Source organism: Serinus canaria, chromosome 1, assembly GCF_022539315.1.
Source record: "Serinus canaria isolate serCan28SL12 chromosome 1, serCan2020, whole genome shotgun sequence".
Classification (NCBI taxonomy): Eukaryota; Metazoa; Chordata; class Aves; order Passeriformes; family Fringillidae; genus Serinus; species Serinus canaria.
The window spans coordinates 25,207,856-25,224,489 of record NC_066313.1 but is presented as its reverse complement, the minus strand read 5'-3'; the positions used below and the strand labels follow the sequence as shown (position 1 = coordinate 25,224,489).

The 16,634-nt window shown below is 35.9% G+C and overlaps 1 protein-coding gene across 1 annotated transcript in view; it reads right to left on the bottom strand.

Moving 5' to 3' along the window:
* Positions 1–16,634, bottom strand: part of STXBP5L (syntaxin binding protein 5L) — a 179,842-nt gene that overhangs the window by 46,060 nt on the left and 117,148 nt on the right. The window contains exons 13-17 of the mRNA XM_018908173.3: positions 16,019–16,086; positions 14,806–14,846; positions 11,347–11,564; positions 7,956–8,128; positions 3,475–3,600 (exon numbers count right to left, since the gene is read on the bottom strand). Coding sequence (XP_018763718.1) covers positions 3,475–3,600; positions 7,956–8,128; positions 11,347–11,564; positions 14,806–14,846; positions 16,019–16,086 — 626 coding nt within the window. The remainder of the gene's footprint in view (positions 1–3,474; positions 3,601–7,955; positions 8,129–11,346; positions 11,565–14,805; positions 14,847–16,018; positions 16,087–16,634) is intronic.

The following is a 16,634-nucleotide window of genomic DNA, read 5'->3' as shown; positions in this document are numbered from 1 at the left end:
TATAAGTACAAATACATGTAAAAATTTTTAAAGCTAAATGTTAAATGAAATATATTAGGCTGTATTGTGTAGATACCCAAATCTGAAAAGCATTTATAAAATTTCCTTCCAACTCTGTCAGCTTATCTACAGCAGAGATTTCTGTTAAAACCATCTCTACCCATCTGAAATACTTCTGCAAATGCATTTTGATGGTGCCCTGATTTATGGGCAAGATCTCTCTCCTTCTGTATCAGACTGCAATTTTAAATTCCAGGCAGAAAGGATTGCAGGTACAACCACAAAGAAACTCAAAAACCCAAACTATGTTCAATCACATTCAGAATCACTTGCCATCAGGCTCAGTAATTTTCTACACAGAAGCATAAAAACACTTAATTCACACTAAAAGTGAGCTGTGCACTCACCTCCACCTGACACTTCTTAATGTATCTCCAAAATATCTGAAAGGAATTTGTGTGTGGAGAAACAACAATGCAAAAGGAAAATAATGAGGTGGAGGGAAAGCAGGGAAGATAAAAAATTTTCTTCTTTCTTACCTTTTCTTACACTGCTTCTATTATAAAAAAGAGGGTTCCATATAGCAAATTAAAAAGTAATATGTAAAAAAGAATGAAACTATTTTTCCTCAATTGTCAAACTAGCAAATTAGGGCACCACCTGCAACAGTGGCTTGAATTCTACTGGTTGTTACTACACTGTGTTTAGTCTCAACACTGACTGCAGTACAGCATCTATGGAAATACTATGGATGCACTTTGACTTTTCCCCATTGGTGCTTTTTTCTGGATTGGTGTCTCTCAGGGGCCCATACTGGGACCAGCACAGCTTAATATCTCTACCATTGACAGAGACAATGGAATGGAGGGCACCCTCAGTAAATTTGCAGACAGCACCAAGCTGAGATGCGTCTGAGGGACAAGAACCATCCAGAAGGACCTGGACACACTTGAGAAAATGGCTCGTGTGAATTGGGGTAATGGTTTTAGACTAAAAGAGGATTGATTGTATGTATTCATAAGTTGCTGCATTCTGGGAGGAGGAAAAAAAATACAAATGACAAGTGTCAATCTCATCTATTAATAGCTGAGGGGAAAAAACGGTCATCTGCACTTTGAAAATTATTAACCTGAGATTTATTAATTTTCAAAAACACAGTCACCAGAAGAGCAAGTGATCATTCACATCTCTGGTCAGCAAATTAACAAAATGTATCATTTCCTGGTCTGTATTTTTCCAAACTCCTCTAATTTCACACACAAGCATGGATCTAATATTTCCTATATCCAAACAAATTAGTTTAAAAAAGAATTCGAAGTTGCTCATTAATAACGCTTCTGAGGATGGATAAAAAATCTAGACAGCCATTACTATTAGCAAGGCTTAAGATAAATAGCTAAGAACCAAGTCCTTATGAAATCAAAACCAAAATGAATTTCTGAGTTTTGAGCAATGAACAGAATTAGTTGCTAGGTGATGTCTTGTTCTGTTGGTATCTTTCATCATGTCTGATGAGGGTTTTATCTGTCATAAAACCCTCATCAGACATTTCTGGACAATTAATATGCAGATTAGCTGAAAACTGTTACCCCATGAGTCAGTAATAAATTTTCAGTCACTGCTTTCAGTCCAACAGAATCTACTTCAAAACAAATTTATTATTTGTATTTAACCTTGTTCCTCAAGGTTAACCTAATTCTTCTGTTGTAATTGAAGCATTTTTGCAAGATAACATGAAGAAGTTTTTGATGACTCATTTCAACATAAATAAAACAGGTGTTAATACTTTTAATTTGTAGCCTTGGTACTGTTACAAGTAAACCAATTACATTAAATAAAATATTGCAGTCTGAAGTCTTTCATCTTTGCTGGGAATAAAGGTTTTTTTGCATCTCACTTTATTTCTGTTTCATGGCTGCAGTATAACAGTTCCAGAAATCATAGTAACTTAATTAAAAGAATACTGGAAACAGACTCTCCAGAACACACACCATTTTATGTCTTTGACCTAGTTAAACTGACTGGTATATGAAGAAAAGTTAGGCAAAAGATGACCCAAATAACTCTACAATTAGCATGGCAAAAACTACGTGCTCTCAGGCTTCGTGTGAAGTGGAATAGGTTTTTCCACATGGTGAAGATAGATAACAGGTGACAAAGTAGTAAACAAAATTTTGATGAAAGAAAGGACTGTGCCTTGTCATAGGCCTGAGGAAAAAGTTAAGAGCAACAAGAGAAAGGAAGAGAGAAGAGAGTCTGCAGAAAAAAAAGTAAGGAAAAAGACCTTTCTTGGGTAGATTTTGTAGGAAAGTTAAATTCAGGTTATCAGCCTACTTTATTGATACATGCATTTATTTCTGAAACACTCTTGTACTTAGCTTATGGTGTTTTAAAGGAGGCTGTCCTGGAATCTATTATTGCTCCTAGCAAATGAAACAATTTAAAGCACTTGATTGAATCAATCAGTGGTTTAGGGAACCACTGTGACCATTAGGAGAACCACAACCTATCAGTTTACAAGTGACAGAAGGGTGTGATTATTCAGATGCTGCCTTGAGGTCTGAGACCTGCAAGGGAGCAAAACTGAACAATCTGCACAAGTGACAAATGTATCAAGGTACGGTAAAGAAAAGAAACTCCTAGAATTCATTAATAGGAAACGGTCTAGAAATTCAGGCTGAAAACTTGAAAAAACAGCCCCCAGAAGACAGTATTTCTGCAGAAATGTAAAAACTGTGCATTAAATGGCACAAGTCTCTGAAAAGAGTCCAGCGACTTACTGAAAATCAGCAGGAGTCAGCACCTAACACCAGTTACAGCCAATAGTTTTATTGGAGTAACACCTACAGGGAAAACCATTTTAATGTATCAGGTGACTCTCAGTAAGAGAAAACATTAAAATTTTGTAAATAAACTGCACCTGAGAAAACAATTGCACACACTCATCTGCATTGCCATCCAGAATACAGCATTTAAATGCTCCTCATTCAATCCTCAGTTTCAGGTCACCGATTCTTGTGCAAGCAGACATTAGCACAGACATAAAAATGCTGCTCTCAGAAGACAATTTCCAACTAAAATATGATGTAATGAAAAATGGTATTTAACAGTTAATCACTTCACCATTTTCCATTAAATGCATTTCACCTTGGTGAACCTTTCAAAATAACTTTGAAAATTACAGATTTGAAGTGCAATTAGATCTTATTTGAAAGGATGGAAAGAATTATGCGAAAAGATTCAGTCTTTTAAATAGGATTAGTAAAAATATTGGCAAGAATGGCAGTTTAACATCCCATATTACAATCTCTGTGTCAGTTCAAATAACTTTCCCCCAAGAATCCAATTTACAGCATCTTTTGAATACTTGGCTTTGACCTTAATTGTCTGTGGGAAATTTCAAAGTATAGTTGGAAAACGTGATTTAGCGCAATAAACAATAAATCAATGCAACCTTAATTCTGAGTTACTTACAGTCCATAAGCAGAGTTTACAGCAAGACTGGTAATCTGTTGTGGAGGCTCACCATCCACCCACACCAACTGGATAACCAGATCTGCCTGGTAGCCAGGAGGCATCCGCACAGGTCGAGCCTTAACACTAAGAAGAAGAGGTACAAAATAAGAACAAACAAACAAACGCTGGGCCATGAAAAACAACTGATTTGCATAATTATGAATTGTCAGCTTGAACAGAAAACCTAAAATAGTTTCTTTTGAGACTTTGAAAAAAGGCATTTCTGTGTATTTGGAACTTTTGTCTTATGAAGCAAAGCCTGACAGAAAAATGTAAAGAGGCAAGAGAAGATGAGAAGATATATCTTTTTGAAGTGGTCCTCACCAGAGCATATTAAAAACTTATGGACTTGGCAAATCTATTTGTCCATGTAAACAAGTCCTGTTTTACTTCTAGGAGTATACTCAACTGATACGTGAACTAATGGTTCCTATGCCAAATCTGATATAAGTATTAACACCTGTTCCTACTGTGTTATGGCAAGTTCAGTGACTTGCAAAGCAGGTAGTGAAGGTATACATTTTAAGGGAAAGTGTAAGAGGTGAATACCTCTGTATGACTGCTTTATGTGCTTTTTTGAGTGGTACAACAATGTGGGGTATGCTGGAAGAAAACATTATGCAATAATAGCAATACTTTGAGGTATTCATGTTAGTCATTAGTGCATTCATGCTGTAGTAGTAATTTTCAGGTAAAACCCACTAGTCAGTGCATTTTCACTATACCTGTTACTGGTGAGAGGGCTTGTATTGCACCCCTTTGCACATAGGCATAAAATAGGGCAGTATACTTTATGAGAAAGTCATTCCTCATCTATCCTCTAAACGCATTTCCTTAACAGCAGCTTGGCACACTCACTGTTCTATTTCTTTTCCCTGTAGTACTCTTCAGACCTTACATGTGTATTTGTCTGGAGCAGTAATCAGGCACTTGGCTTGGATATTGTTGTAGGAAAGACGTGACAGTGCAGTTCAGCAAGCGCTCAACCCACTACAGTTGGCAATAGCTTCGTATTGTTGTTTTCTATCAATAGCAAATCTCTGCCCAGAGTTTTGCAATTTCTGACCTGTTCTGCTGGCACTAAGGCTTTGCCCTTTTCTTTGTTCATATGATACATAGCCACGAGCATGTTTGAAGTGATGCTATTCATAACCTTAAAGAAGCAAGTCCTGGATTACCCAGGAGTATTCGTGCTGAGAACAAAGGTGTGAACATCTGCGAACTCAAGCTGCCAAGGGAGACGGGTCCTTTGAGACCAGGATAAACTGAAACTACAGACAAGAGTTGTATACAGTAAGATGTATTATTTTCAAAGAAACTTCACAGCAAGCAGAAGCTGAATATTTTACAAACAGTCTTTCAGAGTATCTTTTCATGGAGCCCTTCGACTTCTAATGTCTGTGGATAAGCCTTTAAGAGGCATAATAGTGGTCGTCTTTCCTTCTTGTACTCCATTTTCCATTTTCTGCTCCTGCCCATAAAAATGTTAGAAAGATATAGAACAGGTAAGTGAAATCCAAGAATCAGGACACAGTCTAATGCCCTTTCAGCTGACCTTTACATCCATATTTTCTGATGCATAACTGATGGTGTGGCAGAATACAAGAGGCAAGCACGCTGCTCCAACAAGTATCTGTCAAAGCAAGAATCTGTTTCCTTCCTCTAAACAAGCTACCATGAGACTGACAATGGCTGCAGAAGTAATTCTGATCTTCTAAAACATGTAATTTTTTAATGTGGTATTACTTTTCCAATGTGTTTTTAATGGCATCCTGAAAAAAATTAGAGGACTTCAAGCACCTTCAAAGTTTTCTTTTGGATTGCTGTCACTTGAGGGGAAAAAAGCAAACACGTTTCCCTCTAAATATTTTTCACTATAAATTTGAGGATCTGCTTTGATAAAAATGGATATTATTTCACAGGGATTTTCTCTAAGCATATAATAAACTGTAGGTGGTGAAAGACTATAATAACGGAGTAAAAGAATTTCAGATTTAATGATTCAGGTTGTCATTCCCATGTTTCTGTGACATCTTCCTGCTTAAGAATCTTTGAGCTCTTTCTTGTTTCCGTAACCATCCTGCTTGAACAGTAATGCAGATATTCAATTCTGCACCTTGTTTTGGATGGCTTTTTATCTGAAGTGTTTATAAGAAAAGCCTAAACAGACGGCAGGAGTATGAGCAGAAGGAATGTAGACATTTCAGTGATTTCCTTGACACGTTTTTGTTATGCTACACTGAATTCATTGCTGCAAAGTTTTGGTTTTTAGTTTTTTTTCACAAGATATTCACAGTTCCTTATCACTTTGGAGTTACTTGAAGCTACTGTCAAAACCCTTGATTGACCTAATTTTGGGATGATACTAGAAGTCTGAGAACAAAGACTGACATTCTGGATTCAGCTTTATGATAACAGCATTTACATCAAAAGTATTTATCTGCATAATCACAAATCCATTGGTTTCTTAGGTTATTAGAGCTGCCTGTTTCACTGCAAAATCTTCTGAAAGAAGCAAGAACAATATTTATTTCACACTGCTGCCTGCCTCTCTTGGTAACAGTTACTTTTGATTTGAGAAAAGTGCCAAGCTTTCATTAATTCTGTCCCTTCAATTACTTTCTTCCTAGTAGCTATTCACAGACACAAACACATTCAGTCATTCTGACTTCTGGCTAGAAAAAATTATGTATGTGTGGAGTGCCATTCATTTGCTGTTAAAATGTTGAGAAGCAGACATGAAAATAAACATAATGGAGCCAGTTATGTATGTGTGCAAAATGTTATGTGCATTATCAATATAGTTCAAGTTGTGCACTCAGCCCCCATGTGCAGCTGGTTGCAGCTTTACATTAATGTTGTTCTATTTTGGATTCTATCCTGCTGCCCACCTGAATGACTTGCATATAAAGTCAACAGCAACACCCTGGTCTTTACTGGGTTTTCTCCAGTGTTTTCAGCACTACTTTTATTTTCCCACCATAATTCTGTTTAGATCAGAGGTTCTTAGACAGACAAGGCCTGTGGACCCAGTTAAGGTTTGGGGGAAAAGTGCAGATATTTGTATGTCTTTCCTGAGAAGGATAATAGTATTCATAAGTATATTTTTATCTAAATGTAGGAGTGTGCCAGCAGTTCTAGTGGTATAATTACTCTGGTTTTGAAAAATCACTTCTCAGTCAATATAAGATTACAGTTACCTTGTCTAAAATTTGACAAAAATCTATTGGCCAACTTAATCTGAGATTATTTGAGATAAGAAAACTTATAAAAAGTAACAAACTGAACCTCTGTGGGTTCATTACAACTTTTCTGTCTCCAACATCAACAATTCCTCTCTTTCACAGAGAAAATCAAGTAAGAATCTCTTAAGCAAAACTCTTAGCCAGTGAAATGATTAAATGATTGCATTCTTCCTGATATCAATGTCATAAATAGATTTCACATCTGGATTTTTAAAATAACTAATCTCTGCCTCTTCTGTTGATTTTCATAGTTCAAATTAATGATTAAACTGAGGTCTGAAGTTCAACAGCCTGACTGAATGAGATGGACAAATGAACAGAATGCCAAAAAATACTGTTAATTTTACAAGGACAATATCACAATATTGCTTTTAAATGCTAATGCCATTTTCAGGAGCCAAGCAGCCCAAAGTAGCAAATCAAGAAATGTTCGTTTTAACTGCTTTTGAAATAATTGAGGCATTTAAAAGATTTAATAATAATTAGACCAAAATAATAATGAATTCACCAAAATGAGAGCAATTCTTGTCAGCAATGCACTCTAATTGCTGGAAAATTACAGTTTTTATAGAGTTTTGTACAGAATTACTGTTTTAAGCTATTCAAATCCATAATTATCTGCCTTAATAATAAGAACATATTAATCTTCTCCAAAACAATGACAATGTATTCTAGCAGAAAACAATTTGCTTTTTTTCTAAAGATTAAACAAATATACACTTCCATACAATGCGACTGTATAATGATTATACATTTTAAAGATTGCTTCATAAGTATGAACACAGTTTCCATATCTTACACACCATAAAATGCATATAGTTCTTTCATTTAAAAAAAAAATCAGTATTGTAATAATTAATCAAGGAGCAAAAGCTTTGCACATGCCAGCTTTTACAGAAGTTTCTTCATGAACTACCCTCAGAAATTCTTTGAAGATGTACTCCTAGATCACACTGGAAAATGATAGTCAAACCTTCACTGCACCAGTTTATATTCTTCACAATTACTTCTATCTTTTTAAAAATCCCTTGTTGATCATTTTGCCTTAATTATTTTGTTTGTTCCATATCCTGGTTTCTTCCTTTTGTGTCACATACATACAAGTAATCTCTTTTTCTTGGGAGCTGATGGATTGACTAACAGATAAGAATGCTTTTCAGAAAGATCAATATTTAAACAATGGCATAAACTTACCTAAGACATGGGATACTGTCCTTCATCGTTCCTTCACATGCTACAGTGTTGGTACTGCCTGAAAGGCTCTTTATAGAAGGAAGCTGGGAGGAGGCATCTGGAAATGGAGGATTTGTTTCTGGTTCAGGAGTAATGATGTCTTCTACTTCGCACTGAAGTCGTACCTCTAATGACTTAAATAAATAAAAAGCAAAGTTATCATTTTATAAGGAAAGCTGCTGAAAGTTCTGTTACTTTCAAATAAATATCAGTGTGCTTTTTTCTTTTTTTTTTTAAATAACTCCCATTTATTATTATAATTTGCAGGCAAAGAATACTGTCATTTGTTTATACAGAGTAACAGCAACATCAGATAGGAACTAGAAGGATCACCAACTCTGCCTCCTGATTACTTGTACAACAGAGTCTCTAGGAGACAAGTTTCATCCAGGATGGATAAACCAGACAGTGTGAATAGTACTGATACATGAGCTTCATTTACCCATAGGTGGGGGCTAGAAATCAGAGATTTCAGAGCACAAACAGCTCTGAGTTCCTTAGAATGAACATGAGTTGGGTGGATTCTAGAAAGCAAAATTTAAACCAGTTACTTTTTGCTTTCCTTCTCGCCTCTCTAGAAAGGGAAGAAGAGGCCAAACCACCTTACAATTCTCTCCACTAATTCAGGAAATATTAACTGAGGACTCCAGGGAGGAACTGGACAGGAAGTTCAAATCTAGGTAAGTAAATACTGAACAATTCTTTCTATCTCATGAGTTGTCCAAGGAAATCTGCATTTTGAAAAGAATAAAAACCAAGGTACAGCTCTCAATGAGACAAGGTCTGGGGGTTACTAGCTGAACAGTAATTTCAGTGCTGCTGCCTTCAAAGGAATAGAAGTAATTGCAGAGGTAGACACTGCAAGCTCAATCTTAGTGATCTTTCACTGAGACACTATCTGTACCAGAATGAAGATTAACAAAATAGCTACATTTCATGAGAATTGGGAGATAAAGGTGAGTAGTACTGAAGGGTCACCTGTTTCTCAACCATTGTGCTAAAACACACAAGATTTCAGAAAGAGATTCTGTTCAACCAGGAGAGAGAGTCCTTTTTCAAAATTTCCCTTTTGTTTTCTCCTTTCAAAATCCATGGATATTTTGTGCCTGAATCACTTAAAGAAACCTACAAACAACATTTGCCTTCAAAGACTAATGAGTGAAATATTGAGTTCAGGAAAATCTAATCTGGAAGTAATTGCAGCTGACTGAAACAATTTATAATGCTGTTTAATCTTTATGCAGGACTGGAGTAACTCTTGAAGAGTATGTTCTTCTGCTTACCATGTCAGAAGTGCATCACTCATCTCTGAATGTTTTTCTGTGTGTGTTCCTTTTTCTACTAAAATTAATTTTGTTAAGTTCTAGCTGTTGAGCATTTGAAGAGAGAAGGAAAAGTTCAGGCCAAAAACATGATTGTGAATTTGTCTTTGTTTTTGTCCCTGCTTTGGCTGGACCTTAGGAGGGTTGTAGAAATGTTGAACTGATTTATTTTAAAACAGACTAAAGATATTTTTGGAGGATCTTATCACTGGGCTTATTGATTCACCTTTCCACATTCAAATGAGTGCAAAATTTTTTCCTATGTTTCTTCTCAAGAGATTTGAAGAGCAGCTTCACTGAGGAAAGACTGCTCACTGAGAAAGTGATAATGTTTAATTATTAGATCCTTTTGAGACAGGATGGAGTGGATTCAGATAAGAAAACAAAAATAACAGCAGTAAATGCTTTTTATATAACTGCATGGAAATGACTCCAAGGTTGGATATGAAGCAGAAATTGTCTCATGCATGCTCCTTGCCTCCAGAATCTGATATGAAATGATGCAAATAATACTTCTGTTGAGGAAATTCCAGGCACAACCTATGCCCCTGAGGCATATTCAACTGCAGACTTCCCTGCTCCATGGAGCAAACTTTGAGTAGCCCCCACCCCACACTTCCCGTTTGCCACAGCAAAAACATTACAACACATATTAGAGCAGTGAAACCATTGTGGGGGCCTTAAAATGCTGGGATTTGGAGATTGAACTCAAGATAAGCTCAGCCTGGCTGATAAGGAAGGGAGGACACAAAGTGCTTTGTGCCTCAGGCAGCAAAGAAATCCTGTGACTGGCCATCTCAGTCTCAATACAGACAAAAACACGCAGCCTAAAGTCAGGTACAGGTTCCAACAAAGAATTCCATACTTTTGATTAAAAATCCCTCCCATCATTTAGAGTGAACACTTGAATGCAAGCAGTAAGAACGCAGAAAGAGAAGAGAAGGCCATTTCAGAGATGCACAAAACCCAGGGGAATTCTGTGACTATGCCACCAAGATTGCACAATTTAATATTCAGGGAAAAATGCTTATTAATTACAGAAGAAATCTAAGAAACTTAAATTGCACCTATTACAACACTTTGGAAAACACCAGTAATGATGCAATTCAGCCAGAGAAGTAAAGAACAGGGAAAAAAGACATTAAATTATAAATAATAAAAGATAAGGTGCATTTTCTGTAGAACAATGTAAAAATACTGAAATGGAGTAATTTTAGCAGCATTATACATGAGCTGGTCAGTAATGTGAAATTACTGTTCATCAGTTTTAAACCTTTCCTGAAACGATACATTCAGGCAGCTTAATAAATGCCTGGCGGGGGGGAAGAGAGAAGAGTGGAAAACAGCAGAAGAACTACAGTTAATGAATATCATAAGTACAGTTATGAATATGCCATGCAGAATGGCACATGGCTAGAGGCCAAAAATAACACAGGTTTTTGCCGCAGTAGAACTTTTTAAAGAGCATTAAAATAGTGTGAAATGGAAAAGAACTATAATCAGGGAAGGTGACAAATAATCTGGCATTTCATGTAGTTTCCATCTTTAGGGAAACAACGTCAGCATAAACCAGAAAAAGATCAACTCTTTGTTTTGTTAAACCCACTGATAATTTTTAGTCTCCTTATAAACAGAAATTAAAGAGATTAAACACTTGAGCTAAAAAGAGAATTGTGCATGTACACAATGTACATTAACTGATAAAAATATACAGGAGACAGTAATTTTAGACCAGGTAAATACAACAAAGATAACTGTATCATAAAGTCTTAAAAGCAAACCATATATGAAAGCTGCACTGTATGTTACTACTAAAGCAAAAAGAAAGTGGAGAGTAGGTTTCCAAACCCTCAGATTTTTGTCAGTAACTGAAGTAGGATTAAGATTTCCCTGGAAAGGTTTTAAAAGGAATGTCCCTAAACCTGCATTTATACTAATTGCTATTTTTATTTAAGTACTTGAGCACAGATGAAGCAAGGCAATTTAATTTGGAAATTGTTCTCTTATTAGAGAGTGAAATGAGTACTTACTGCAATTTCAGTATTTACTTCATGTTTGCTGAACCTGTAAACAATCACATAGGCAGAAACTCCTGCCACACAGAAAATTCGACTTTCAGGACACCAGTACATCATCTGAACAGCAAAAGGATCTTCTTCCACAATCTCAGCTGTTGCTTTTCCTTCTCCTACTTTCTGTTTTTCAAAGACCTTTGATGTTTTTAGTTTGTACAACATCTGTAGAGTAACTGGAATATATTAAAACATATAAAAAATACTAACATGAAACAAATCAGTTATAAAATTCCTCAGTTCCCACTGTCTTCTCTTTTGTGGCATAACAAGGAAACTTAGGAAAGCCTAAGAGGAGATGTGTATTATGCAATTGCCCAAACCAGGACAACAATAAAGATACTGTTCTGGTACACATTACAGGGAGGATATGTAGTTAAATACTTTTCAGAAGGGTATTTGTGAAATAATTCTTAGTACTTTCTGGGGAAGGGTGTCAAAGGTGTAAATCATTGTGTCCATAATTAGGCCTGTAATCAGTGCTATAGAGAGGCTCTGATCATATTGATACTTTCCTAAAGAGATGTGAAACTAAGATTTCATTGGTCTGAGGTTATGTCTTGATAGGATGTAAAGAGTGTATGGCAATTCTAGAAAAAACATTAGGAAAGCATGCTGGTGGCCTGGTCAACACAAAATTCTTCTGAAGTAATAGGAGTTCAAAAATGTTTTGAGTTTCATGACTAACATGTAGATCTATATTTATACCTGTATATAAAATCCTAGTATCCAAAGCTTTTATTGAGATTAGAACTCCACTTCAGCAAATTCCAGAAGTAAAGGAGGGGTGACAATTCACCCCATTATGTTTTACATTCTTCCTTGGTTTTACTACTTTCACATTGGTTTCTCAGTGGCATTAATCAAGAACTGCATAATATCAGAAAAAGCCAGTCAGGCTCAGCACCTATAAAGGTGTGCATATCCACAAAGGCAAAGCTGCTGCCTATGTCAGTGTAATTGTGCTAGCTCAGCCTGGCCAGCTTGTGTAACAAGAGCAACAGGAAGATGAAAGGACAGTGCTTTAGTTATGTAACCAGATGATGAACACAGCAAAATTACATTTTTGTTTAGCAGTGCAGATATATTCCAGGAGGTTTAGCAAATACAGGTTGTAATGTTTTAAAAGGTTTTACCACATAAAGCACTTCGGAATTTCACAAATTACAGTAACTGCTTCTATAACAAATACATAATTCTTCCTGCCCTCAGAGGCAAGTAAAGAGGATTCAGGTTGCCAGTTAGTGCCAGTAGCAAATCTAGAGTGGCACTTCAAATCAGGCATCATGGGTCCGTGCAGATTATGAGTGGAAGAATTATAGAATCATAGGGTACAGAGTAGAAGACAAGACTCTCTGTGCTCTATTTACCGGGTACCATCTGCACAGGTAAATAAAAAAACAGCAACATCTTTTGAATAAAGATGAATTTTGGAAACAGCTCCAGTGGCCTAGCAAGTCCCTGTCTCTCACAGATCTGTGCTTTCAGACACAAGACTACACAATAAAATATGTCTATAAGCAAAGTATTTTGTACCTTCAAATACTGGTAGGATATTATATTTGCTAGGGAATCTCAAATGAAGTCTGAACTCCATTAAAAAGTGTAACACCTTGTAAATAAAATAAATAACAAAACTTTGTAATAATCAAAACCTTGTAAATAAAGAGTATCGAGTGCAGTAGGAGTAATATAGTGCATGCCCTGAAAATCAGGACTAGGACCAGGACATCAGAGATGCACTGAAAATACCAGCACTGTTGAAGAGATTGTGAATATTCATGATTATCTAAGCTTTTAAGGTTAAGAAAAATTCCTACTACAGCATGTATATATTGATTAGGTTATTCTTATATTCCCTATGAGAGGTTTTTTTTTCTTTCCCCATTTCTGCCGGAGTCCTAGAAGGAATAACTAGCACACTGCTTCCTGTGCAGTACACACCCTAAATGCCTTGGAGTCTTCTAACAGTCTGTATTGTTTCACCCGAACTTTAGAGCCTGTATTTGCACATTCTTCTTAAAACTGAAATATTCACAAGACAAAGTCTAATATCCCACTATAGTTCTCTAAATAAAATTAATTATCCTACTTTTGTTCATATTAAAGCTTTCAAAACCTTCTGTTTCAGCAGATAAACTGTTGACCTCATTTGATGATTGGTGTCCACCATAACTTGAAGACAGTGGAAGACGCAAATTCTGAGCACCGTGTTTCTGTTCTCCCATCATTTCCAGACAGACAAATTACATAATAAAAAACCAACCCATGGCCATGTTCAGTTCCTGTGCCTATTAAATACATGAAATATATTTTGTGAAACGGGGCTTTGGAAATCCTCATTTTCTCCTTGTCCATCTTGAGTGAAAATATTTGGAATTAAGCAAAAAGGCAAGTACCTGACAAAGTCATCAGGTTTAGCTGACATTAAAAACTTGTCAGAATTGCCCATGCTTGGCTGGTAATGGTAGCAATATTAATAATTTCAATTCCGTGGCACCATGTGGAATTAGCAGGTATTTTAAGTACCCCATACTCCATGATCTTGCCACTCATTACAGACTGGTTATTAGGGACATATTAAATCTCTCTATGCCTAACATTTCATCCAGAATTTTCTCGCATACTCTTTCTTCTTTAACACACTAAAACCTCATAAAAGAGAGATATTACCCAGACATCCCTGTACCATCAAAGAGACAAGAATACAAGACAACTCTTTGGTGAAGTACCGTCAATTATTTGAAGCAAAATATTTTCAACTTCCATCAAAACGTATGTGTATTTTAATAAATATATTTTACTAATGAATATCATATGTATTTTCTGTAGAGAAAAATACTGATTGCTGAAATGTGCAGTTATAGCTAGATTATATGGAACAAGTCTTTTCTGAAGCTTTTTTCCTGCTAGGATGAATGGAAATGCTTCACAATTATTTCCTGGGATTTGAGACCGGACTAGAAAAGGTTTTGGTATTTTCCACCCTCACCAGATTAAATGTTTTGAAATATATGAATGTATTTTAATATTTTATTTTTACTTAGCTATAAAGACTTTTTTGTACTCAGTATAGAAGTGACATGACAACTGGAACTGAATGTTAGATCTAACTGAGCCTTCTCCTCTATAACACAAGAAGAATGTGACCTAGGGATTTTTTACCAACACTTCATCCTTCATAGATTTTGGTATGCTGGAACTTGAATTATTATTCCTCACTCTTTTCTGCCTAATATATCTCATTAGCAGCATTTTTTCTCTTAACTTATTAAACATTTTCTAAATTTCATCACTTTATCCTAATTATATCAGCCCAGCTACTACTACTCACCCTGTTAAAGATCCTGTTTTATACATAAATGTGTGTTTGTGTGATTTATCAGTATTATGTAAAAGTGAACTTTAGAAACTTACTGGCAGAAGCATCCCAAAATTTTACTGATCCATCTGCATGGCTTAAAAAAAATATAAAAATTAAATGTGTTAAAACAAGATGCAATTCTAAAACATTATCTACTTTCAGTGACTAATAAATACAATCAGAAAAAAATAATTTTGTTTATGTAACTCTCTATAACTTACTGACAATATATTAAAGGCATATGTAAAAACTAGAAGAAAATATTTTGTTATTTGGTTTCATTTAGTTAACAAAATATTTTTATGCATTTCCTGCAGAGAACTAAGCCCCCAATAAATTTTAAGATTGCAACAAGAAGAAATTAATTCCCATACTAATAACAAGTTTAAGTCACAGCACTTTTGGCTTTGCAGTGGGTCAGCATCAAACCTATGCACTCTAAAATTGCCATGTACAGTGAACTTTGAAAGGACAGAAGGTAACTTCATTCTGCTTGATGCTTCACAACTGTGCTCCTTTTATTAACATAAAGTTGCTTAAGCAAAGGTGGAAAAAGGAGACACTTCTGTTTACAATGAGAATGATCCCTTCATCACCTTCTTGTACTACTGCATACATCATATCCTTATTTTTAAAATCAGGTCTTTAGTATCACTGATAATAACAATTCATCAAATATATGACTGAGACTAGAGAAAAACTCATTGTACATCTTAGCTCAATGAATAGTGTCTGTTTTACAGTATGCTACCTTGGGAAGCCACCAGGCCCTGTTCATGGGGCTCCTACTACAATCTGAGCCTTTCTAGGCCTTTTTGCTCTGTTTCTCTGCCCTCAAGGTGAAATTCATCCCAGTGCACCACACCCTCACTAATGCTGAGTATCAAAATGAATTCCCAAACTGTCCCCAGACAGAGAGTCCAGAAGGCAAGGGGACAACAGCTGCTCTCCTTTTTGAAGCTATTCTCTGTGACCATCAAGGCCAAAATAGTCTCTTGCAATAGATTTTTTTTCCCAAAGACCCCCTCCTTCACTAGCATTGCTATCTAACACTAGGGCCTCAAATGGTCATTCTTAATGGTAGCTCAACCTGGGGTACCAAGTTCTTCTTTCTAGAGCAAAAGAGAATTTCTGTGGTGACACTACTCAACTGAAGAGCCAGGAAATACATATGTGGTGAAGTCTCAACTCTTACCTATAGGTAACCCACGCAAAAGGAGTAGACACAAATAGTTTAAAATTACCAATCCCCAGTTTCATTCTCACCCTGTAATAATGATTTCAGGATATGTCTGAGCTCCAAGGTTCCATGCTCCACCACTGATAGGCCACTCCTAAACAAATGAAAGTGCAGAGATCACAACTTATTCTGATGAACCTTAATTGGCTACTTTTTAAACTCAGGAGTAGACAACATCTTCCCCCAAAAAAGCAATGCAACTTGTAAAAGAAAAAAAATATGTATAATTCAAGGCTTTTACAGTTTATTAACATTTTTGTGTCATCAGTACAGGCTTTGGAAACTTAATAACCCTTTTATATTATCAACTAATGTTCTATGCTTTAAAAATATTTCCACACAGCTGACATTCAACAACCTAAAGCAGGAATGAGAAGGAGGAGTGACAAACAATTCTGCTGATCTTTTGAGACTGCTTTTCTCTTAGAGATTCTATAGAACACTGAATAGACCGAGAATTTATTTTAAATACAAAGACCACTGAAGAAGCTGGACCAGAAACAAGTATCAGAGCATGATGCCATGAGATAAGAGAATGCAACTTTTACTCAACATATGAGACATCATCTCTTCCTTGCCTTTTGTTTACTAATGGTCTAGAATGCTGCCCTGTGCCTAAAGCCCTGACATGTATGTATACAG